This window comes from Aulonocara stuartgranti (assembly GCF_965226115.1).
Source record: "Aulonocara stuartgranti genome assembly, chromosome: 7".
In the NCBI taxonomy this organism is placed as follows: Eukaryota; Metazoa; Chordata; class Actinopteri; order Cichliformes; family Cichlidae; genus Aulonocara; species Aulonocara stuartgranti.
Genome location: NC_138945.1, coordinates 46309767 through 46336219, shown reverse-complemented (window position 1 = coordinate 46336219; position 26453 = coordinate 46309767). Strand labels below are relative to the sequence as shown.

The following is a 26453-nucleotide window of genomic DNA, read 5'->3' as shown; positions in this document are numbered from 1 at the left end:
TGTACATTGTTCTTTATAATAGCTTATGTTTTAAGTGGTTAAAACACAGGGCGTGTGAATTGAATTTGGTGGATAGTGAATATAGTGTTTGATTAGGCAGGTAGCGAATAGTGATTTGTCACAAAATTACATCTGAAAAATACAAACCCATTTCCAAATAAGCTGGAACGTTGTGAAAATTGCAAACAAAAACAATGCAGTGATAAGCAAATCTCATAAACCCATATTTAATTAACAAGAGGATACACGTTCAATGCTTAAACTGAGAAAAATGTGGCATTTTAAGAAAAAGATATTAGCTCATTTTGAAATTGACTGCAGCAACACATCTCTGCATGACAAAAAAGTTGGAAGAGAGCCACGTTTATGCTGTGTAGCTTCCCCTAAGTCTGTAAACATGTGGGAACTCAGGAGAACGGTTGCTGGACTCGTGGGAGAGGAATGTTTTCCCATTCTTATTTGATATAAGATTCTTTGTCTTCTTTGTCATATTTTTGGCTTCCCATGTTTTCAGACTGTGTCATTTTACTGACCTGTTGCCAAATTATCTGAAAAATGTCCCACCAGCTATTTATGTACCAGAAATTGTTGTAACTTGAATTTCGTTTGCCCTTCACCAACTTTTCTGAGACATGCTGCTGTCACCAAATCCAAAATGAGATAATATTTTCATGAAATATTAAAATGTTTGAAATGTTTACGAGCAAAATGGGTTTACAAGATTTGCAGATCTCATGAACCCATTGCATTTTATTTTTACTTGAATTTTACACAATGTCCCAAAATTCTGGTAACTGGTAGTTTGGTAACTACAGTAAATAAATAAGCTTTTCTTTTACAATTGTGCCTTTCTCAGTAATTACTTATATTACTTGCAGAAGCATAAGGTGCTGCGAAAAAGTATTTGCCTCCTTCCTGATATCTTATATTTCTGCATATTTGTCACACTGTTTTAAACATTAGACAAAGATAACCCGGGTAAATACAAAATGCACTTTTTAAATGATGATTTTATCTATTAAGGTAAAATAACTAAATGCAACAAGGTCTTGTGTCAAAAACGAAACCCCTAAACCCAATAACAGGTTGTGCCAATCTTAGCAGCATGGACTGCAATTACACATTAGCAATAACTGGCAATGAGTCCTTCACATCACTGTGGAGGAACTTTGTTCTACTCTTCTTTGCAGAATTGTTTTAATTAAGCCCCACTGGAATATTTTTGAGCATGAACTAATTGAGATGTTATGCCAAAACATCTCAATTAGATTTCAGTTTGGACTCCTTGTGAGCTCATTGCTCTTTGTGTGTATTTAAGCCATTCAGTGGCGTACTTTGGATCATTGTCCTGCTGCATAACCTCAGTGCACTTGAGTTCCAGGTGATGCCGTCTGCCAGGATAGAGTCTGTTCGGTAGAGAGTTGCCAAAGCCTTGATGCAGGAAAGCAGCCCTAGACCATCACACTACCACCACTGCGTTTGACTGTTGGTATGATGTTTTCCTTATGAAATGCTGTGCTACCTTTTACGTCAGGTGTAACAGGATGCAAACCTTTCAGAAAGTTCTGCTTTTGTCTAATCAATCCACAGAATATTCGGGAATCAAGTTGTTTTTGGTAGATGTGACACAAGGTTTTGTGTTCTTTTTGGTCAGCAGTGATTTTCACCTTGGAACTCTGCAATGGATGCCATTTTTATCTATTCTCTTTCTTAGTGTTGAATCATGAAAGCCTTAGAAATGACTTTGTAGCCCTTTCTAGACAGAAAGATGTCATCTAATCACAGTTAAATAATGATATATCAAGAAGGGGCAATTACCATTTGAAATCGGGCGAACTAGGTTTGTATTTACAGAATAGTCAAGAACAGTGTTTAAAGTATATTTTTCTTTTACAAATACTACATCAAAACTATTATCTTTTTGTTTTAATATAAAACATTGTTAATAGCCTTAAGTGTGTAAGAAGTGCAACTTAATAAATAGCTTGAGGACTTTACAAAAAGCAAAAAGCTTATTTACTATCATCTAAAGTGACAAATCTAAACATCTAAAAATTGGTCTTTGCATCTCTGTTGGCAATTAAAAATGGGAAAACCTTCTATCAATAATGTAGGATTATAAGTAGCGCACGCACAGCCTCAGTTAGTGTCTTGCATGTATTATTTCATGTTACACTGATACCTAACCATCTGTTACTTTGATACCTGAGAAAATTATTCATATTAAACAAGGATATGTTTTGCATCTTGCAAACTCTTTGCAAAAACATTTTTGACCAATTTTCTGTGAACACGTTTAAGAATCAACCACAGTACTCTTGTATTAATTTGTTGGAACCCAAGTTGACATTTCTTACATTCTTCTTTTTGGCATGGTGTGATGACGATGCAACAAAGTTCCGGAGACACTAAAAATTGCAGAAAATGTGTCTTTTTGCTAATTTTGCAAGCACAGAGCATGAAACAAAGAGCACATGTGAGGAGTAAAAAACTGCAGCTGGTGACTGAAGAAGAACACATTGCTGAGTGAACCGGGTTCTTCAAACGTCTGTGTCCAGCGGGGGAGGGAAATCGAGACACGGTGACAGAGAGTCCTGACTGTGTGTGGAGCTAATCCCAGTGTCTGAGTCTGTGTCTGTAATGTCTAGAGGGGACAGGGTGTGTTTGAGTTTCACTGTCTGAGAAATGCCGCACTGGGTCTCACTTTTCCCTTGGACTGTTATGGGCTGCTCCTCCTCTGTGCTGTCCGTGATTTGCAATGAGCTCAGCTGGGCGGCTAGCTGCCAGCACTCTTGATCCTTAGAAACCAGTGTATTGTCAAAGTACTTTATCTGCTTGTCTATTTCAGCAGCTTGGTTGTGAATGGAAACACCGGTGAAGAGGCTGTGATTCAGTTCGCCCCGCAGCCTCTCGATTTCAGCAGTATAAAATGCTTCGTCTGTGTCAGCGGGGATCCAGGAACCAGTGGCCATTCCTTCCTGGTCTTCATCTTGAGCCAGAGCGAGGCTGGCCTTCCTAAGCTCAGCGTCAATTTCATGGGACAACTGGAGGATGAGTTCCTGGTGCCTCTGAACCTCCATGTCCAGCTGTACAACCCCATCGCTGGTGTACAAGTATTCTTGCAGCTGCTCCTCAATGTGTGCCTCGGAATTTGGACTGCAGGCCTGAGCCAAGGAAGTCTCCGACTTGGTTTCTTGCTGGACTTGCAGCTCAATCCGCTCAATCTCTGAATCTAGCTCCCTTATCCGCTGGATCTGCTCTCTAATTGTGTGGTCCTGGTTGAGAATAAGTTGCACCATCTGGTCGATCTCCTCTGCACCTAGGGAGCTTTTGCTCTCCATATGAAGTTTCTCCAGCTTTCGGAAAGCTTTTTTTACCATGCGCTTTTGTTTTTCCGCTGGCAGAGACTGGGAATACTGAGCACGACCGTGCTCACATCGCTTCAGCTTGGCCCCTTTGCACTTTCCACCTTTCTTAGCAGGCTGAGGCACGAAATCACTGGTTTTAACTAGAATAAACTGTATGAAGGGCCTCTGATCACCCCAAGCATACCAGAGTCTCAGTATTCTGGTAAGAGGTGGCAAAGCTCTCTCGAAACCCTTCCACCGTTCAACGAGACAGAAGTCTTTGGGTTCTCCATCCAGTAGCCGCTTGCTCTCTGGGACTGACTTGTGATCATCCAGCAATGCCTGAATCATATCTGCACATGTCGTATGCTTTGTTACTCCACAGACAACCTTCTCTTCATTGCAGACAGTAACTTGGATCTCCTTTCCTACCACAGGCTCTGCATCTTTTGTCCTATGCAGAAGACAAAAAAACAAAAGTTACAACTTTGGCTATGCATGAAAACTTGGAAATGCTTTCTTAAGTTAATGCTCTACAATGTTTACACTCTGTGACATTAAAATATAACCCTTCATGTTTCATTGCATTAAGGCGGGTTTGGATTGCTGGTCGTGTTTCCTTCCCCTCACCTCCAACCAGTTGGGGCAGATGGCTGGCCCCCACTGAGCCTGGTTCTGCCGCAGGTTTCTTCCTGTAAATATGGAGTTTTTCCTTCCCACAGTCACTAAAGTGCGACATCTGATTTTTGAAGTTTTCTCTGTTTTCTCTGTATTATTGTAAGTCTTTAACTTGGTGTTGTGTTTTGGTGCTTTATAAATTGAATTGGAATACATTTTTAGTGATAGTAGTAGTTATGTTCACAAATTCAATTCTAGACACGTGCATTTGGGGATTAGAAATGCTCCTTTCTAGACAGCAGTTCAACAAAAGGGTTAAAAAAAATGTAGTTAGATAAATAATCCCAAAAGGAAATTTAGACAGCCATATTTCAACATACTTGCCATCTGAAGTAAAATAAGTCTCTCTCTCTATAATACTTTAAAAGTTGTTTTCCTATTCTAAGTAGTATGTTTTTATGAATGCATCCTTATTTGATGGCTTTCCATTAGGTCAATGAGCAGAAAACTACATTCAGTCATTTTGTGCTTCCTGGCTTGATTCTATTACTGTTTCTCATCGTCTTACTCATCAGAGATGATCACTTAATGATTCAGTTCTGAGCTATTTAACCTCAAGGCCCTCATTAAGTTTTTGCATGGATCGTAAAACCTGTTCAAAAATTGACCTCTGATGGGCCGAAGATATTCATTTTTTACATCCTTAATGAACCACCGGTAATATTCAGGACCTAATATCCAGTCATTAAATGATAGGCACCGGCAATGCAGACGGCCACAAATAAGAAGATAACATCACCAGACATTTAAATCTGATTTCAGGATAAAGAATGATGTATCACTCTATTATTTATATGAAAGATAACATGTTAGGAACATTCTGCGATTCATGTGTTTCATTAGGGAATCTCTGACTGCCAAGTTTCTGTCTTGGTGAATTATTTAAAGTTAAATTCTAGTCTTCAGGGAAAAATAAGTGACACATAATACTCCTATAATTGCAGACAGTTTAATCGCAAAGAAACCCAGAGAAAGATTATCCACATAAAAATCACAGACACAAAAAAGTAGAACTCCTCCTTTGATGGTTTAACTGCAGACTGATTTTTGTGGGTTAAAGGAATGTTGGTCTGTGGTTTTTCAACCCAAAAGACAATACTTCTTTAGTCAGTTCACAGTAATAGAGAAAAACATTCTTCTAATCCTGGATAATATCACATCTACGAATAAAAAAAGGTTGAAAAAATTAGCCTTAAATAACAAAAGCAGAAAACATCAACAAGGAAATCTGGCTGTAGCTTGTCAGGAAATTTGATATAGTGACACTGATGGGTAAAAGGAATGGGCCAACACACTTGTCTGGAAGTGGGATTTTCATCTAAGCCTTTTAAAATTATATTTCACTTTACTATCTAGATAAATCTGAAGTCTTATCTATATTTACAATGTATTAAAACAGACTTTGGGATTAAAATCAAGTCCTTTGTTTAGCCCAGCTATCAAAGTTCAGTGTTGTTCCTCAGGTTGGTATGCAGCAACGTCTTCACATCTAAACCCTACATCATGTATCTGCTTTGCCTTTATTTGTTCTGATAACCTTGGCCGAATGCAACTTATGCTAATTTACGTCACCAATGCGGGAGGAAGCAAAAAAACCAACCAACCAAACCAAAAAAAACAAAAAACAAGCCACATCCTATTAAGATAGGATACCCCAACCTGCATGTCTAAGACATTGTGTATATTATTCAAAGGGAGAAAGAGGCTTATCTCTCAGTTTGTAGATTTGACAGACTGATACCACAATGTATTGGTTCCCACATAACACATGAACACCCAACTGGAGCATAGTGTAAACATCTGGCGAATAAGGTCTCAGGAATGCAATTCATAGGTTGGTTAATGGTTATTGAGACTCTTGGAGAAAACCGGAGCAAAGCAAATACCTGAGCTATGTGTAGGCCAAACAATTCCAACATGCCTCAAGCATTTAATAGACAACAACCCTTGTTGCTTTGACCATGGAATTTCCAACTTCACCCAATACAACACAGCCCCAGTGCTACTGCTGCACAGGAAAGAAAACAGGCGGTGTACCCAGTACACCGTACATAGTGGCCACATGCTTAAAAAATGAGCTTATCTGACACAACAGCTCAACATCATAGAGCAGTCAATATGTGTTAGGGCATGAACCATGGCATCAACTGTGGCAAGTTTGTGGTGTGTTTGAAAAAGTCTTATTATAATATAATACAATACATTATTTCACTTTTTAACCCATTACTTTTATTAAACATAGTGTCGTTGTCAGCTTAAATTAAAATGCTATGTACAAAACAAATTCATTTGGATGAATTACGAGTGGTAAACCTGACCAATTATGCATATTTTATTTATTATTGATAAAACAATACTTAAAGGTTACTTTCACATGTGCATTAATGGGTCAAAACCTCTCCCACCTTCTCAGCATGTGATGAGGAATCCAAAAATCAGAGCAATTTCATTATATGGGGCCAAAAAATATTTTGTGAGCCACTGTTATACTGTATTGCAAGGATGAAAGAATGGCTGAGGCAAGAAGTGCAAGGGCACGAAAGAAGAAAGGTAAAGGAAAAGGGAACAAAATCATAATTACATGTTCAGTGCAGCATAGCTATACTACACATCTGTAAATACACAATGCAGATGTTTCCAATAAACCTGAACCTGTCACACACTGTCCTCATTTCTAATCTTGCAGGCGAATAAACATGCTGTACATACACTGGCTATTTCAGAAAGGGTGACCCAAGGCCACAGCTGTGCAGGAAGACAGTACAGTTAGGCAGGGAAACACCTGTATTTGTCTCAGGCCACAATCACCAGCACTCAGGCAACATCCTGCCACTATAGTTTTATGCACTGTAGGAGGAAGGGAGGAAAAGAGATTCCATGTTGCTCACTATGGTTACTTTTAATTTTCATTCTACTGTGAAGAAAGAGCTAACAGTTTCTATTATGCGTTATCACTGGAACACATTGGAACTGAAAGCAAATGATTTATTTGGACGAAAAAGAAATAAATATTTCATTTATTCATGAGAATGACTTTTATGAGTCTAATTTAGTTTCCAAATTAGTTAAAGGAATATTTATTGTTAGAGTTCTTTGATTGTTAAGGTCCAGATACACATGCTGCAACTAATGCCAGTGTGAATTGACTTGGAGAATGTCTAAACACTGTAGCTTATGCAATGCAGCCAAAATGGCAAAGCCTCAATGATTCCCAGCAGTTAGTAGATGTGAAGTCTGTGTCCTGCTGTGGCAGAACTTATTGAAAGCTCTTGGTATCCTGCTTTGCATTTCTGCAGCTAACAGCATTATCACTTACATTTAAGGCCCCTGTAAGCCTCAGGGTTGTGAGTCAACTGCTAGTACATCAAAATCCACATAAACTCCCAGCAATTCCTGGAAGTTTTCTGTCACTGACACAACCTTGTAAACAGTACCTAACTTGCACTTTTATGGCTTTTTACATTGCTTCTTATTGAGGAAAACAGCAATTTTTATCAGGGTACTAAAGGGTATTAAAGACGGCTGTACACTAGCCCCTCAGCCTAAACGATAGCATATTTTTTCTTTAAAGCTCTACCTCATAGAACAATGATTCTTCTGCTGTGTTTATTTTGGAAAGAATACTGCAGGAATATGACTCCATTAATGGCAACTTGAATTGTGCTGGCTTAGCCTCACAGACATCACCACTTTGACTTACTGTACTGGCTGAAATGTGGTTAACCAGAACTTTGCGGTGTTTTTTAAGAGCAAACAATTAGATGCATGGCAAACTGTTAGGACTCTGACAAGAGATACACAAGTAGTGCATGCACTGCTGCGCTGATTGCATCGCACCACATACTTTATGAGGGCTGTCACTTTGGGTGCCATTTGATATTCATAGCTTGGGATTACACAGCAGTTCCAGACGCAGCAAATGAGGGTGCCTTCATAGGTCACACTGCTGGGTGGTAAATGACAAAGCTGACACTGATAGTGTAATGAACTCAAAGCTAATGTTGAATTACAGCTTCAGATGACACATACTTTCAAGAAAAACTAAAATATAAAGCCCTTATGGGTGAAGACGGATGTTGCACGGCAACTGGCACAGTACAGGTTCGACTTTAAATTCACACTTGAATGAACCCGAGAAACCTGAGCAGACCCACTTGACCTCACCTTGAACTTAGAGGCAGAGATATCCAGTTAGAACTGGGACGTGCGGGAGGAAACTACCCACACGTCTAAGTTCAGTTTAACCTTAAATTATAGGAATTTCCGTACCAGCTTCTGTGTTGGATGATTACGTTACGGCTGCATTGCGGTAGCATATTGTAATGCTCATAATGACAACCTGGAAGGAATTAACAGTTCCCACTTGTGTGATAAGTTTGCAAGGTACAAGTTACCACAGAGGCCTGTATGCTGGTGGTTTGAGCAAGTCATAGCAAATGACAGAGTTATAGCTCTAAAGTGTCCCGACATGTTTTGGCAGATCAATGACGAAAAAGAGATGCAAATATGCTCAACAGAAACAAAGCTTTGATAGCAGATAGGCAAACATGTCCTTTTGTCATGGTCCTGGGTCGGTGACCCAGCGCTTTTAGTTATCATTTTCTAGTTTATGATGATGATGATTATTATTGTTTGAGTTCTGTGTGTTATATTTTCGATCTGCCTCTGAGTCTGCATCTGAATCTGTCTGTTTAGTTCAATGTCTTGTCTGGTTCCATGTATCTGAGTTTCCTGTTTTATTGTGAAGGTCCGCGTCGTATGTGAGTGTGATCAGTTTAGGTTTCCCCTGTCCCGTCAGCCCAGATTCCTCCCAGCTGTGTTGCCCTCCTGTCTCTCATCCCCTGATTACTGGTGTGTGTATTTAAGCCCTGTGTGTTCTCCTGCCTGTTGCCGGTTCGTCTGTGTTCCTCCGTGTCAGTCTGTGTAACTCTGTGTCAGTCTGTTACCCTGTGTTCCACGGAGTCCTGTTCCTCGTCTGCGTCTCTCTGCTATTCATCATCCGTTGTCATATGCTCCCAGGTCTGTTATTTTAGTTCTCCCAGTTTAGGTGTCTTTAGTTGTTTGTTATGCCCCACTGTTTGTTTGCCACTACACCTCTGTAAATAAAACCACCGGTATCTCATCCACTGCCTGCATCTTGGGTCCTCCTTCTATATCCACACGGCTCGCCTCGGCAGCCGTGACAGTACGAACCGGCCAACATGGACCCAGCAGCATTTGCACCTACCCAGGAGTTTCGGGAGGAGGTAACCGACACGGTCGCAAGGTTGGTAAACCTGTGGCTTGAGCAGGAGGAAGAAGAGTTCCACTGCGCTGTAGAAGCCAGGCTACAGCAGCTACTCTCTGCGCACTCCTAGCTGCTAGACTCGCTTCACCCGCTGGCACGGGACTTCCTCCTTCATGAGCTGCACCTTCGCCCTCCAGCCGCTACCGCTTCCCAACCCAGCCTGGCGGTGAAGATTTTGCCCGGCCCGCCGGTGAAGATTTTGCCCGGCCCGCCGGAGGTTTTGCCCGGCCCGCCGGAGGTTTTGCCCGGCCCGCCGGAGGTTTCGCCCGGGAGGAAGCGACGATCGCGCCGTCGGCGCGTCGCCCCACAGCCGGAGAGTAGGACTTCGGAACTGCCGGCTGTGGTGAGTGGAAAAGACACTCCGTCTGTTTCGCCAGCTCGAATGACTGTTTATTCCGGGGCTGTGTTTGTTGAGCCAGCTGCCCAGCAGGTAGCTCAGTTAGCTGCCCGGCCGGAAGCTCAGTTAGCCGCCCAGCCGGAAGCCCAGTCGCCACCTCCGCCACATTCAGCCTCACAATCCATAGCTCAATTACAGTCACAGCCAGACTTATTACAAACCCTGTTACAATCCATGGCCCAGTCAGTAGCCCGGTTAGCAGAAGAATCATTAGCTTTATCCTCAGTTCAGCCTCCTGTTCAGCAGTCACCAGCCCTGCATCCTGTGTCAGTTGCTCCACCACCTGTTCAGCCATCACCTTCACCTACTCCTCCTGTACAGCAAGCCATGTCAGTCCAACCCATAACGGACAGTTCAACAACTCCGTACTCTAAGCAGAGAGACAAACCCAAGAACAATGTCAACATTCCTCAAAGGCTGGCCAGTTCTGAGACTGAGATGCACTCCAGGGCCTCCCCAGAGGCTGGGTTTCAGCCCCCATCAGACTCTGGACCCCTGGAGTTTAAGAAGCCAGCTGAGGACTGCACAGAGCTGTCGCTGTCTGAGCAGGGTCAATGCTCTGCGCAGCTGCATTGACCAGTCCAGAGGCCCGTGTGCCTGCTGGTCCTGTTCTGTCCCTGCCAGAGGCCCGTGTGCCTGCTGGTCCTGTTCTGTCCCTGCCAGAGGCCCGTGTGCCTGCTGGTCCTGTTGCGTTCCTGCCAGAGGCCCGTGTGCCTGCTGGTCCTGTTGCGTTCCTGCCAGAGGTCTCCGCACCTGCTGGTTCTGTTGCGTTCCTGCCAGAAGTCTCCGCACCTGCTGGTTCTGTTCTGTGTGTGCCAGGGGCTCCAGTGCCCACTGGTTCTGAGACTGTTTTTGCTGGGGGGCCCGAGGAGCCCGTCCAGCCATCTGCCTCGTCAGCTGGGGGGCCCGAGGAGCCCGCCCAGCCTCCTTTCTCGTCAGCTGGGGGGCCCGAGGAGCCCATCCAGCCACCAGCTGCTCCACCAGCAGCCTCATCCACGCTTGCAGCAGCAGTTTCATCCATGCCGCCATCTGCTGCAGCGCCTCCGTCTGCATCCTCCACGCCGTTGCCTGGCCCGGCCTCTGCTGCATCCTCCACGCCGTCGCCTGGTCCGGATTCAGCATCCTCAGCGTCGCCTGGTCCAGCGCATGCTTCGGCTTCATCCGCTTCACCTGGTCCAGCCACTGCTTCATCCTCGCCTGGTCCAGCCACTGCTTCATCCTCGCCTGGTCCAGCCTCCGTGTCTTCATCCTCGCCTGGTCCAGCCTCCGCATCACCTGCAGTGGCCTCCTCTTCAGCTTCCTCATCAGCTGCTTTGCCTGGTCCAGCTTCAGCATCCCCGTCTGGTCCAGCCTCTGCATCCCCGTCTGGTCCAGCCTCTGCATCCCCGTCTGGTCCAGCCTCTGCATCTTCCTCATCGTCTGGTCCAGCCTCTGCATCTTCCTCATCGTCTGGTCCAGCCTCTGCATCTTCCTCATCGTCTGGTCCAGCCTCTGCGTCTTCCTCATCGTCTGGTCCAGCCTCTGCGTCTTCATCCTCGTCTGGTCCAGCCTCTGCGTCTTCATCCTCGTCTGGTCCAGCCTCCGCATCACCTGCAGTGGCCTCCTCTTCAGCTTCCTCATCAGCTGCTTTGCCTGGTCCAGCTTCAGCATCCTCATCAGCTGCTTTGCCTGGTCCAGCTTCAGCATCCTCATCAGCTGCTTTGCCTGGTCCGGCCTCCGCATCCCCGTCTGGTCCAGCCTCTGCATCCCCGTCTGGTCCAGCCTCTGCATCCCCGTCTGGTCCAGCCTCTGCATCTTCCTCATCGTCTGGTCCAGCCTCTGCGTCTTCCTCATCGTCTGGTCCAGCCTCTGCGTCTTCCTCATCGTCTGGTCCAGCCTCTGCGTCTTCATCCTCGTCTGGTCCAGCCTCTGCGTCTTCATCCTCGTCTGGTCCAGCCTCTGCGTCTTCATCCTCGTCTGGTCCAGCTTCAGCCTCTGCGTCTTCATCCTCGTCTGGTCCGGCTTCAGCCTCCTCATCAGCAGCGTCGCCTGGTCCGGCTTCAGCCTCCTCATCAGCAGCGTCGCCTGGCCCGGTTTCAGCCTCCTCATCAGCGTCCGCCTCGTCTGGTCCAGCCTCCTCATCAGCGTCCGCCTCGTCTGGTCCAGCCTCCGCTTCAGCTTCCGCCTCGTCTGGTCCAGCCTCCGCTTCACCTGGGGCTGCAGGGGCCACGCAGCCTTCAGGTCCCCTACTACCACCTCCACATCGTCGGTCATCTGCCTGGCCGCCTGTTGGGCATCTCCGCCACCGTGGACGCCCTCCTGAACGCCGCCACTGCCTTCCACGTGGCCGGCCTCCGGACTTGTTTCCACGCCGCTGTTGCCGTCCGCACGGTCGGCCCCCAGAACTGTTTCCACGCCGCTGTTGCCGTCCGCACGGTCGGCCCCCAGAACTGTTTCCACGCCGCTGTTGCCGTCCGCACGGTCGGCCCCCAGAACTGTTTCCACGCCACTGCCTACTGCGTGGCCGGCATCGGGACCGGCCCCGCTGCCGTTCGCATGGTCGGCCTCCTGAACTTGACCATCTGGGCCTTTTGGACTCTGTCCCTCCGTCCTGGGCCCCCTCCGCCCACCCTGGTCGGGTGTTTTTTTTTCTTTTTTGGTTTTGGTCCGTTTTTGTGTTTCTGCTGGGCTGTCTGGAGCCAGCCCTTGAGGGGGGGGTACTGTCATGGTCCTGGGTCGGTGACCCAGCGCTTTTAGTTATCATTTTCTAGTTTATGATGATGATGATTATTATTGTTTGAGTTCTGTGTGTTATATTTTCGATCTGCCTCTGAGTCCGCATCTGAATCTGTCTGTTTAGTTCAATGTCTTGTCTGGTTCCATGTATCTGAGTTTCCTGTTTTATTGTGAAGGTCCGCGTCGTATGTGAGTGTGATCAGTTTACTTTTCCCCTGTCCCGTCAGCCCAGATTCCTCCCAGCTGTGTTGCCCTCCTGTCTCTCATCCCCTGATTACTGGTGTGTGTATTTAAGCCCTGTGTGTTCTCCTGCCTGTTGCCGGTTCGTCTGTGTTCCTCCGTGTCAGTCTGTGTCTTTAGTTGTTTGTTATGCCCCACTGTTTGTTTGCCACTACACCTCTGTAAATAAAACCACCGGTATCTCATCCACTGCCTGCATCTTGGGTCCTCCTTCTATATCCACACGGCTCGCCTCGGCAGCCGTGACACCTTTAGCCTCTGCTGTCAACACGTCTCACTATGGAATCGTGAGTATATTTGGATTTGATTATATTTGCTGCTGATAAGATCACAGGTTTGCTTTTACAGCTCAAAACAGTCCTGAGTGAAACGATCAAACTTACCCCAGATAGATTAATTCACCTTCTATGCAGCATCAACCAATTCAAAATTAAAATCTGTGTGATTTATGCTAACGCCTTCATTTTGTTTGTGGTTTTCATAGCTGTAATACCTCATAATTAGCACTTAACACGAGGTTGATGGAAAAGTCATGAATTTTACTGGCATCTTGATCTGTTCAGTTAAGCCAAGCTAAGTACAATCAAATAAGTAAACATAAATCCTCAAATCACAAATGCTAACCTCAAGTTAAAACCAGAAAAAAAGGCCTATGTGCAATCCAACATTTCTTACTTACTCATCCTGATTTTATGACTAAACTAATGCTGACTGGAAGAACAAGTTCTGATAAAAAGTTGTGGCTGACTGGATCAACTAGAGATGAAGTGAAGACATTTTTCAGCTGTATTTCCTTTAAAAGGAAACTGAATGTGCGCTGCAGGATATGACACAATGCACTGCAGACTCATGACCTCTGCACTTTTTTTTTCTTCAAAAACATAAATGTCAATAATATCAGACAAGTGAAAGGGGACAATAAGAAGCTTGCATTTGCATTTCCTACACTAATCAAAGTTTCGCTTTCTTCGAGACCAACACTTGTAGTTTATCTAACAAATTATAGGTTTGACTGGTGTATATAAAACAATAGGGGTTTACTAAAAAAGGTAAGATATAGAAATCCAAGCCAAAACAAATAAATCATACTAGTCTAAAGTATCTACAAAGTGTCTGTCTGGCTTGGCTTTAACACAGAGAATGCAGAAGAGAAACTATTGGATGCTGGACAGGAGACGTTTCCTCTTGTTCTTATCTGAGGATAAGAATGAGGGATTGCTGAGGAAATAATGTGACTTTTTTATCTGGATATGTTGATCTCTGGGAAGACTCCTTCCCTGATAAGCATCTGTGAGCAGAGACACAACACACCCTGTTTGTTCCTTTCCTATGTGAAATCGCCCACCCCTATTATCTTTTGCCCACAGGAAGTATCTAAATCACCATAACAACCCTTTCTCATTAAAAGAAATGACTTCCCCTGTCCTTTTTAAACACAAACTGTCTTTTTTTTATTGCTTTCAGCAGCCTGCAAATTTGTATTAATCTAGCAATGTTAAAAACTAATTAACAATGCTATAGTGGTGGCTTAGTGCAAGTGGTCACTACATTGCTTTGGTCACATAATTCTGAGGCTTGTATTTCCTGTTGTTTGAAGGATCAGACTCCCTGATTTTAGTATGGAATATTCCAATATTTTTTACATTTACCAAATCAACATTAACGTTTTCTTATTTTGTGAATATTTTGATGCTTCGGCTTGCTCCGACTGCACATGTTGTCAACATCCAGCTCAAAGTTTCACCTCGAGTAGGAGCCAGCCTCAGGTGTCTCCGAAGTGAAGCGTTTGACATGTCTAAAGATCTAAACACTTGAGATAATTATAGGTGCCTCGATGATAATTACTATGCAAGAAAAAAAAAAATAAGACAGCCACTGGAGACAACTTCAGTCAGACTGTTTGAAGTTATCAAAGATAATTCATCTCAGCTCTGTGTGATGTGAAAATGCATCAATTCTGCTGATGGTGCCTCTGTCAAAGTGTTGTAATTTAGCACTGTACACTACCATACCTCTCAGCGTTGTTGCTGTGTTTGGTGTTAATTGAGACCCTTAATGAGTAAAGCTAATTAAAACCCTTTAACTTTCCTTGTCTTGATCTTGGCAGCAAGGGATTCAATCATGACCTAGATACTCAGAAAGAGAACTCTGTTTACCAGCTCTGCACAACAAAAGTCTGTAGTCAACAAAAGAAGCAGAATGTCTACACCAATAACAGACGACAGCTTGTGGCTCAGTAACTCTACTTTCCTCCTTGCCTTTACAGAACTGTAGCTGGACCCCAGCTGCAGAGAGAAGCACATCAAAAGGCCAAGCTACGCTCTTAGGGAAATTGCAAAAAGCAAATTATGGTAATACAGATTACATGATCTCTACTACTTTGTACGTGTACATATGTGTGTGTGTTTTTTTTATAATAGCAGAAGAAAGTCCAAACGTTTACAAGCTAATGTACAGTAGGCCTGCAGTGTTGTAAACAAACAAAGACCACCACTAAAAGGCACATCACTCATTGGCACACTGATAAAATCGTTCATGTATAGTTACATTAAAAATGTAACATGAAAAATCTTAACATGTGCACACACGGACAGGTTCGCCAAAACTGGCTTTTAATTAGTAAAATTAATATATATTACTCCCCAAATAGTATTAAGGAAATTAAGAATGAATTGGTTTAAGATAGTAATAACCTTGATGAAAAAAAGGACGCTCAAAATCTCATATTCCACGGAAGTGTATATTATTTCCTTGGAATTCAGTATGGAGGTTTGTCAGTTTTTCTAACTGGACCGGGGAGACATCATTTTTTAAAACAATAATAATAATCAAAAAGATGATATGCAGAACTAAATTAACAACTTAACTGCGTTTTATTTTGTGCTGCTCATTCGTAGTTCGATGCGCGCCGAGTTGAGCGTAAATCGTCTCCCTCACGCATTTCATTGTAACGTCTTTTTTTAATGCTCGAAGTTGGGGGAAAACACACTCAACAGGTTTAAAGAAAGCTCATACTCATCTGATCAAGTTACCTGTTTTTCATTCGGGCTTTAAGGAAGTTTTTTCCAAATGGAGCCATGACTCAGGAGCACAAGAAAACAGACCGGCGATCCAAAGTGAGTTACAGTCCAGGCATTGTAGGACGTCGGACACTTATCGGAATGTTTCAGAAAAGTTGACGGGTGTCCCGGGTGCAACTCTATCCGCCCCATCCGAAAAGCGGAGGGAGGTGTTTCCTACAGCCAAACGAGATTTAATGGTGAAACTCTGCCCCCTTCCACCTGCAGGAACAACCTGAACGACTAAACGAAACACTTTCTTCAAAAGGATACTCAGCTCTGCAGAAATACGAAATAACGTAACAATTAGAGAACATTGTAGATTATGTTGAAATATTAGCGGAACTATAATATAAAATATAGAGCAGATAAGGCACAGAATAACAGCATTTCTTTTCATGTATCCACCCTGCTGACGACATAAAAAAAAGCTGTAATGTAATGTTACAACATGTTTACATTACAACCCAGGAAAATGTAACATGTTGGGTTTTGATAAATGGTCTTCCTTTCTGGATCAACAAATGTTACATTGAGATGAAACAGCCTGTTTAAAAAAAAAAAGTCTAAGAGTGTTTGACGCTGTAAATCTCTCAAAGAGCACGTGGTTTTTCAAGCTGTCCTAACACATATTGAAATTATTTAATTGTTTTTGGGGGTTAATTACTAAATAGGGTAGCCACAAAAACACACAGCTAAAACAACTGACTGAGCATTACTTAAACTCATCGTTGAAAGTGATTTTAACATTAGTGTAAATGCTGAGAGCAACAGCCTCCACACTGTATGTGATTTAAACACAATTAGCTTCTTTCAGAATGTAAATGAACTGACTCGTCATTTTAAAAACACTCTGAATCTTGTCCTGACATATGGTACATCATAGAAACTGAGTATTTAACAGTATTCCCTGAAAACATGTCTTGTCTGACCATTTTTTAAATTTAAATTTACAATAATGGGAATACATTTCATTACAGTGGAGGTCTCTCTGAAAGTGCTGTAACAAAGTTTAAAGACATGATCCTTGCACTGTTATCTTCAATAATACCATGTACTGACTCATGATGCGAGCAGCTACCTGAATCTTACTCCTTCAGAGACAGATTATCTTGTTACCTATGTAACAGCCCAACTATGACTCAACAAAGCAGAGAAACGTACAGCTTTGTATAAGTCACACCTGTCTTAAAGCAGGCAACTTTTAAACTAGGGAGGAAATGGCATTTCACTAAATTAGAAGACCTTCTTCTGATCTGGAAAAAATACTTTGCTACTCTTTAAAAAGCCCTCAATGATTAGACATCTGATAGAGGGAAAACAGTTTCTGTTCAGCAGAGCAGCCAGGCAAAGAGTCAGAGCTCTGCTGACCCAAGTATTCCTTTGACCTTAACTGCTAATGACTTCATGAATTTCTTTACAAATAAAATTAACCATTAGGGGAAAATTCTTCTGGGTTCTGGGCTGGGATCAATACTATTGACAGCACATGCTTCCCTTAGACAATGTTAGTAGAAATAACTGCAAAAACTTTCATTGCTATGTTGATAAAACTCAGTTTCTCATGAAGGCAGGAGATACAAATCAATTACTGAACCTTCAGATGTGCCTAATAGACATGTAAGCCTTGATGGTACTACCTTGGGCTCCAATAACACTGCAAGGAATCTTTGATATATTCACTTATTCTTTCATATATCCTTCAGTGTGCATATTAAAGGTATTGTTACGTTCCCCTGAGGGGTCTAGGCGGTGAGGGGGAAGTAACGAAAAGTGTCCGGGTCAGAAAAAGGAGACAAGAAGGTATGAGGGTTAAATTACAGAGTTTTATTAAAGTAGCTCAACTAAAAGAGACGGACAAGCCGCTATCACCATTTAAGAAAACAAACAAAACTCAGGCGTTGGTCAATAAAGTAAAACGTAAGCCAAAAAGAAAGAGCAGCTCACTAACTGCAAATACACCAAACACTCAGCTCACTAGCTGTAACCACACAAACATACAGCTCACTAGCTGCAACCACACTACTGGCACTCTGGCCCAGAGCTCACCTTTCCCTGGGCTTAAATCTCCTTGATTACTGACGAGAGTCAGCTGCACAAAAGGGAAAGGTGGCACCTCAGGCAGAAGAGGTGGTGGGACACGCCCACACAGGCACCTTCAGGAGGAGGCCCTGCTAGGGCTGTAACAGGTATATATAGGACTACCTACAATGACTGGACTCCTGTAAATAATTATTATCTGCTCGTTCAGAAGCTCCCTGAAAAGGTTTTCATTTGATCCAGATGTTATGGTTGGGCAGATGTGGGGTTTTCTTCTTGGTCTGTCTTTCTTTCTCTCTCTGCTTTGCCTCCCTATGTCCACTCTCGGCCTGTGCTGTCTTTCTTCTGTTCAAGTTTCCTGATCCATGCTTCACCAAGGAGTTCTACAGACATCATCTGAGCTTTGAAGACAGAAGGACTCACCCTCATCTCACCTGCCTCCCCACGTTCCACCAACCCACTCACTACTCCTAAGGTATTGTGTCTGTGTGCCAGCAGTCCCTCTTAAATCCCTGTTCAAGCAAATTACAAGTAAGAATTTTCTCTCACCTCTAATAACTTACAGAGACTTACCTGCATGCACTCTGTCTCCTTCAGTAGAGACTCCCATAAAGGTTGTAGCATTCTAAGTCACTCACCTACCCTTTACTATCTGTTCAATAAACACGTTAAACCCATTAATGGTTGTCGGTGTCTGCTTCTGCAGACACATTTGCAGTTAAATGTTACATCAGAAGGCTGCAGTGAGAATTCTGACAGGGACTAGAAAGAGAAATCCTATTTTTCTACATCGGCCTCTCTTCACTGGCTCCCTGTTAAATAAAGAAGTTAAAATTCTTCTCCTCACATACAAATCTTTAAAGGAGAATTTGAGGTGGAACTTTCAGCTATCAGGTCCCTCTTCTGTCTCCTTGAATTTAATTGTTATTTATTATTAATCTCTGGCTCTCTCAGCATGTCTTCATCCTGTCTTCCTCTCCTCACTTACAGCCGGTTGTTGCAGATGGCCGCCCCTCCCTGAGCCGGGTTCTGCCAGAGGTTTATTCCTGTTAAACGGGAGTTTTTCCTTCCCACTGTCACCAGAGTGTGACATCTGATTGAGAAGTTTTTCTCTGTATTATCAGAGGGTCTATAAACCACATTGAGGCAACTGTTGTGATTTGATGCTATATAAATAAAATTAAATTGAACTAATTTGACCTTAATCGGTTCCCAGTTTGGGAGACAGACAGGTTCTTCACTTTTAAAATTAGGCTTAAAACTTCCCTTTTGATGTAGCCTATAGTAAGGGCTGGATCAGGTGACCATGGACCATCCATTGGTTAGCTGCAATAGAGTTAGGCTCCCAGAAGGCTTCTTCTTCACTTACCTCATCTCATGTTTTTTCCTCAGGCTCAACCGGTCACAACAAATGGCTCCCCCTTTACAATTTTGTGCAACAAACAGTGTTGGTCAAGTTACTTGAAAAAAGTAATCAGTAACTAATTACTGATTACTTCCCCCAAAAATTAATCCTGTTACTTTACTGATTACTTATTTTCAAAAGTAATTAATTACCTAGTTACTTAGTTACTTTTTAAAAACACGATTTACAACCTGAATAGGTGATAAAGTGATAGATCTTTCAGCCCAATTCTACTTTTTCTGCATAATCCATCATACAAAATGTTATCAAACGGAAAGGTCCCTTTTTAAAACTTGTTTTATTATTTTTAATCTTTTAACTTTATGCATCAAGCAAAAATTAAATTATATGCAACATTCTCTGACTGGAAGAAATTTGTTTAATATTTAAACCTATTTTCTGCACATTCCAGCACATAAAATATTTTTTTGTGTGTGTTTACACTCAGTCTTTCAAATAGATGCAAGTAAAACACAGCAGAAAATAAATAAAATCAAAGACTAGCGGTCCTGTTGCTCTATTTTCACCTGTAAAGCAGGAGTGGGGTAGGTGGAGGTTTACCCTGGTGCAGGTGTGCCGCAGCAGTCAGTGGAAGAATCCGCGAGTTTCTCTGTGAATTTCCCATTATGTCGTAGCGCACTCGGTGCTTGCTTGGAAGTTTAGGGGTTTTTTTGCTGTAAAAAGAAGTTTTCTTCCCACGCACGATGGACGCTAATGTTTTTGTCACTTTTTATGGGATCAAACTCAAAGTAAGGTCAGTACTTCCACGCTTTAAACGCTGCACGCTCACACTCTCTCCCACAATCGATATGTGATCCATTGTTGATCTGCACACAGCTGTTGCCACGAACTTCGCACGTCACTGTCATGAGACATTCTCGCAAAAAATCACGGTTTTAGTAACGCAGTAATGCAGCGTTCCTACGGGAAAGTAACGGTAATCTAATTCCCGTTTTTGCAATAGTAATCCCTTACTTTACTCGTTACTGGAAAAAAGTAATTGGATTACAGTAACGCGTTACTTGTTACTTGTTACTTGTAACGCGTTACTGCCCATCTCTGGCAACAAAACCAGAAAACAGCTCTATTTAAACTACACTAACAAAATGAATCAGAAATTAGTGCATGAGTTTATATTTGCTCTTAAGTTCATAGAGTAAGTATGCTGATTTAAAAGTGTTTTCTATGGAATTAAGCAAAAATATAATCCTAAAAAGAGAAATAAAGTTGGAGGATATTTGATGGAAAGCTTTCAAAAATCTACCAAACAGACCTGGTGGTAAGATTATTTTCTTAGTCATTGTTTCCAAGGTCCTCTTAACAAGTTGTAAAAGCCAGGTTAAGCTCCAGTGAAAAAGCTTTTTATTATTAAAGTCAAAAACAGAAATCCCAACATCTGCAGGTTGTGGACTGATTGTGATGATCATGCAATGCAGTAATAAATTTCAAGCTATTTGTTGGTTTATGGATTACATTTATGTCAGCGGGAATTTATAGTAGAAAAAAAAACTATTACAAAGTAAAACCTGCTTTAGAGAAACATGGACAGAGTTGTGCCTTCACGTTAATTAAATTGTAATCGTCACCAATATTTGAGCCTTTAGCATGTAGTGGTTTTGTTTGTTAACCAAGACAACAACCTGGTGAATTAGAAAAAAAATGAAAAGACTGTTCAAACTGTGAAGCAAAAAGTGAGCCTGATTCGTTCATCCTGCCTCATCACTGCTGGTACCCATCAGTGGAACATGAGGCAAAACTAACCTCGGACTGTGTGCATTCATGAAGGGAAATAACCACATCTTCAAAACCTTGACGCAAAAACCTTTCACGTCATGATGCCGGAGTGTCGTCGGATGAAACATCTGATGACACAGGAGAATGAGTGGGATGTGGTAATGGGTGGGAAGGTGGGGATGGAGATGTGTGTCTGTGTGGGTGGGGTAAGGGGGGGGGGGGGGGGGGGGCAGATGCTGTGACATCATTTTGGCTCTTATATACCCAGGGAATGGAGCCCACTGTGCTTCACATCCCAGCAGCAGAAACTGCTTAAGCGTGTATAGATCTGAAGAAGAAGAACAAGAAAAAACAAAACAGCAGCTTCACTAAATTGTGTCTCCAGCCTCTCTTTGTCTGTGTCTGGCCCCTAACCTTATGGACTAGATTCCTCCTCAGGTGAATTCTTCAGTGTGGGATCCTTTTTTTGTTCTTTTGGGGTATTTCTTTTCAGATTTTTTTGTTCTGATCAAGATGCAGACACAGTTGGCGTGTATGCTTCTCCTCTGTTTAACATGTGGTGCACTTTGTACAGGTAAGCACTGGTGTTCTTTCAACAGGTTTTCTATGTAGAACTTTATGGATTTATTCACAAAACAGGTGCATCATACTGAAATGTTGCATGTGCATAAAAGAAGGAAAAATTACTGCAAATATTTCTGAAAAACCTTGAATGGCAAAGTTGGTTAAACAGGATGGTTTTGAGTTTGGTCCTTTAGATTAAATACTGAAATAACCTGATTTGTTCTCTCGGGAAAAATCAGAGAATGGCGTGTGACTTCATGACATAGCTAACTTTTAAACCTCGGTTTATTAAAAAAAATAACTGTATAAGTGAAAATCTTAATTTTGCTCAAGGATTACAGCTCTTTTAGGCTACTATAAAACCCCTTTCCCCCTCAAAGATCAATTGCCTCTTCCATTCTTTTAAATCCATGCATAATTTGTGCTTTGTTTAACTGTCAGGGTGCACTGGGACTCAGGCTGATCAATAGTGTCACCTGTTGAAAGCTTAAAAGTGGCCATAGTCACATGTGAATATGGGCTTTTATGACAGTTTCACTTCACCTCTTCCAAACATGGCACAGCAGAAAAAACTATTAATGTAACTATTAATGTAACTTACACTATTGTTCTCATTCTTTGTTTGATCTTATGTTAGGGAAATGAAACTTAATTAGTTTCATTTATTTTACATTAAATGCAGTTTACACTGAACTATTTCCAATACTCAAAATGAGAATGGATTGTTACTAGATGATAGTTACTTTTGGATCAATAACCAAATAAAGGACAACTTTTATGCATGCGCGCACATAACACACACACACACACACACACACACACACACACACACACACATACACACATATATATATATATATATATAGAGAGAGAGAGAGAGAGATGCACATGGAATTCTTATTGATATTATGTGTTGCTTTTTGTCACTGTCAGGGTGCACGGGGACTCTGTTATCAATAGTGATGAAGATGACCACCATCAGATACCGAGGGCTGGGTTTCTTCACCACTTTACTATTCAAATGTAAATGATGAGAAACTATACTTAATTGTTAATTTAAATAACATTTCATTGAGGACTGAACTAAACTACACTCCAAAAATATTTATGCCCAAAATACTGACTTCTTTAAGTAGTTGGATAACATGTCAATTTTTTTATGTTGTTACACAAGTAGAATGTAAAACATTAAATTTAATGGAATCAGTTCAAATGAAACCGACTGAGTATACATTTAGATTAGACCTAGTATATTTGTTTTAATTATACTGATTTATGTTTATGTTTTATTTATGTTTTTTGTTTATGTTTTATCTTTTGTTTTGTGTTTTTATTTGTGTGAAATCTGAATGTTGTAAAGCTGTTTTTCTGTAACTGACAGATGTTGACCAGGAGCAGCGAGCGCTAGAAGAGGAACTACTCAGCAGTCTCTTCACTTCCAAGGTATCTGGTCTTTTTACATCTGTGATATCAGAGACTGGAAAGAAAAGCTTCATCCTGCCGGGTCGGTCTCTGACCTCGCCGATAAAGGCTTTCCAGGTGTTCTTTCATGAAATCTACATCCACGCTTCAGTGGCAACCTCAGCTTGCGGTTGTGCTCATGCTGAGTGGGAGATAAATAATTTACCACAAGAGGCTTTTTATGCCACTCAGGCTGCCTGAGCATTTACTTTGTTTTTTTTAAGTCAATTTGCTCTTATTAAAAGTGTATCCAGTTCAAATGTGCTCAGAAAAATAACAAATAATCACCTTTCCATTTGCTGCAGTGCTTTGAAACGAGGAGAAAATAAGAGCTGAGATTGGGCATTCTAATTCAGTTGTAACCTTGAGCTTTTTATCACATTTATCTGATGTCTGCCTGAGGCTATGCAAAGATCAGGTATGAAATCAGTGAATGTGGAACCAAAGGCACGCACAGACGGATGGCCGATCCTAATAGGATTCAGATGGACCTGGCAGTATAGTTACGACACATCTTTTACCGTTCTTGCTGATGAAAAACTGCGATGCTCACACGGAGACATGACGGTGACAAATCAGCCATTTGATTCATAGCTGCCGATGCTCAGAGGTTGCTCAGGGGTGATGATTGTAATAATAACTTGCTGCATGACTGACAGACTGCTCAAGAGGCTGGAAAGTGCAGTATGGTGGAAGATAGACCTAATTGTGGCTCTTTATCTACACACTATATATTTGACAATAAAATTGACTGATATACTCCTCCCTTCCTTTCATCTGATTAGATACCACGGTTAATGCTCCATTGTGGTTTTTCATTCTCTACTGAATACAACTAAATTACCTTCTTATTACTCTGCATAGTGAGTCACTGACCTCTGTGTTCAGTATCGTTAGTTGTGCCGATGCTGGAATTTAGATTGAACTTTTGCGTCTCTATAAAATGCAAGTTTGTGAACGCTAAAGAGCCCAGGAGACTAACGTTAAGGTAGAAATTTCCAGTGAAGCACCACAATCTTTCATATGACATTACAGCACAATTGCATGGCCACACTAACTCAGCTAGTTTGTCTTTTGTGCATGGGCAATTTCCAAATGTCAGCTGCCTATGTTTGATCCTGACGCTTGTTCATTTGATGCCACTAAAGCTTTTATCCATGTCTCCTGCCTGGCAAACAAAAAGAGTTTTCGTCTTTATATTTGAGGATACTTCCACTGGTCATAAATGATGAGTGAGCCTCCCTGACACTGACATCTTTGACTGCAACATGCACGTGACAGCCAGTACACACAGAGGATTCTGGGGGCTCTTTACCATCTCACTGCACTCTAGAGACACTAGATTATAACTCAGTAGTCTCACTCTGTTCACTCTGAGTGCATGTGTCTTTAAGAAATAATAGGTGCTTAGATTACATTGTAAAAGTCTCACATGCAGAATCCTCAGTCCCTTTTTAAAGGAACTACCTGAGTGTTTCCTGCTGCAAATGCAAAATGTACAACATTAAAAGTGAGACTAAGGTGTAGTTCACAATACTGACTGTATTCTGTTTGCTCAAACATAAGCTATGAAATGACAAATATCAAAATGATTAAGTCAGATCGAGGTATCGAATCAACAGTTTGGCTGAATTTTAAAATTATGGCCACAGTTTGTACTTACAGTGTTGAGGACGCGGATTGAGTAATACCTGAAAATGTCATTTTTCAGTCAGATCATTTCTGTCAATATAAATGTTTCACGAGAGAAAACAATCCCCATTAAACCAAAAAGCTTCTAAACCACCTGAAACATCAGCCTCTTGAGTGGTCAGTACAGTTTTCACTTCACCCAAGTTCACAAAATACACGAAAACACCAACGAAAATATTGCTCAAAGCAGGAATCTGATTAAGTGATGCACTCTGAGTGTTAAAAACCCAACCACTCAATCCATTTAACTGTCTCATCCTGGTATCTTGTGCCCTCTGTGCAGATGAAACAGAATAAGCAGAGTGCCCCCTATTGGCGCGTGTCTCTGGCCAACCTCTGTAAGATGCTGAGCGCCCTGCGCCAGGAGGCGTGGAGTGGGGAGGAGGAGGATGGGGGTCTGAGGGAGGGGAGCCTCCAGCTGCTGGATGAAATGTACAACTTGCAACACATCTGCCGAGTACTGCAGAGCCGGGAGGAGAGGGTCAGACAATCATCTTTAACTTACTTTCTTTTGCTGTGTGGGCTACTTTTCAAATAACAACATTGCATACCCATATGGAAAAGATATATATAAATCTTATAAAGTTTGTATCTGTCTTGTGTGAAACTTGTATGAAAAGCATATAAGTGTGAAAACAGATATAAGATCCCTTGAAAAATGATATAATGAAACTTGTATGTTTTGGATACTTACTAAAACAATGTATGAAAGTAATGAGAAAGTGGCCACTTTCATAAGTAATCACATATAAGTTTTTACTATTTCTTTTCCATATGGGAAATTATGGATAGCTAAGGAAATTCTCAAAAGTCCTAATCTCCTACCTAAGCTACTTGTTGAGAAGTAACTGTCAACCAAAAGCCCAGTCAAAACAAATACACAGACTTGTGTACATACACACTTACTCACTCACATCGCCAGAACACACAGGAGTATGTGTGTTCTCCCCTAAAGCAAACACACTTCATTAAATCTCCCCTCTCCCCCACTTCGCCTCCTCATCTCTTCCTCACTCGCTGTCATCGTTTTTCTCTCCACTTTTGGCTCCTCGCACTGTGGCATTTCTCTTTTTTTTAAATGTTAACACAACACCTGCAGATTAGCAGTCAGTACCAAAACATGTTTGCCTGCCGCCCGCCCCCCTCACACTCCCTCATGTTGCGTGACACTCATCCTCTGCTGTGTCTCCCTTCACTCCTCACAGCTACTCCAAGACTCTCTAGAGTATTCAGAGGAGAACAGCGACGCTCCACTGAAACGAAAGTCACCCTACATATTGAAGAGGCAAGTGGGGCACATCACTAAGACTCGGCGGCCGTACATCTTAAAACGAAGTACATTTTACTGACATCCCAGAGACCGCAGCACCATTTTAAGGGACCGGACCACATGTTTTGTGTAATTATGTGATTGTGTTTATTTTCTGTCTTCTTGTAGATGCAGTCTTTTTTTTTTCCTGTTCCTTTTTATCCAATCAGACCCTTTGATTGTATGTCCAACAGAGAGGCCTGTCTTTATCCTGCTCCTGAAAATAAAATCCTTAGCATCAAAGAAATAGTGTATCTCTGAGAAACTGTATTTATGTATGCTATTTATTCACTGCAAAATAAATCTATTTTGTTTCAGAAATTAAAGGATTCATGATACAAAACCAGCGCAATGTCACAATCTGCTTTTTCTATTTATGTAATGACTTAGCTAAGTTGTGTCATATTTCATCCTTTATAATACTTAATTAGCATTCACAGGATCACAACCTACAACAAATTACTCCTCTGACCAAACAAAACCAGGAGACACTTTATGTCTCCCTAAGTGTCACCAGTAGCTTCA

The 26453-nt window shown here is 42.0% G+C and overlaps 2 protein-coding genes across 5 annotated transcripts; one reads left to right on the top strand and one right to left on the bottom strand.

Moving 5' to 3' along the window:
* Positions 1-211: 211 nt before the first annotated feature.
* On the bottom strand, positions 212-16117 carry rassf9 (Ras association domain family member 9). Its single transcript, XM_082538378.1, has 2 exons — positions 15697-16117; positions 212-3801 (listed from the first exon to the last, which is right to left on the bottom strand). Exons 1-2 carry the CDS (start codon positions 15741-15743, stop codon positions 2541-2543), a joined length of 1308 nt encoding a protein of 435 aa, XP_082394504.1. The 5' UTR covers positions 15744-16117; the 3' UTR covers positions 212-2540.
* Positions 14445-26249, top strand: nts (neurotensin). 4 transcript variants are annotated; one of them, XM_082538381.1, is made up of 6 exons: positions 14445-15015; positions 18118-18238; positions 22400-22489; positions 22848-22909; positions 24903-25100; positions 25825-26249. In XM_082538381.1, exons 3-6 carry the CDS (start codon positions 22429-22431, stop codon positions 25966-25968), a joined length of 465 nt encoding a protein of 154 aa, XP_082394507.1. In that variant the 5' UTR covers positions 14445-15015; positions 18118-18238; positions 22400-22428; the 3' UTR covers positions 25969-26249. The 4 variants fall into 4 exon arrangements, with proteins under 4 accessions (XP_082394507.1, XP_082394506.1, XP_082394508.1 ...); XM_082538380.1 differs by lacking the exon at positions 14445-15015 and adding an exon at positions 16410-17912; XM_082538382.1 differs by lacking the exon at positions 14445-15015 and adding an exon at positions 17913-17989.
* Positions 26250-26453: the final 204 nt, after the last annotated feature.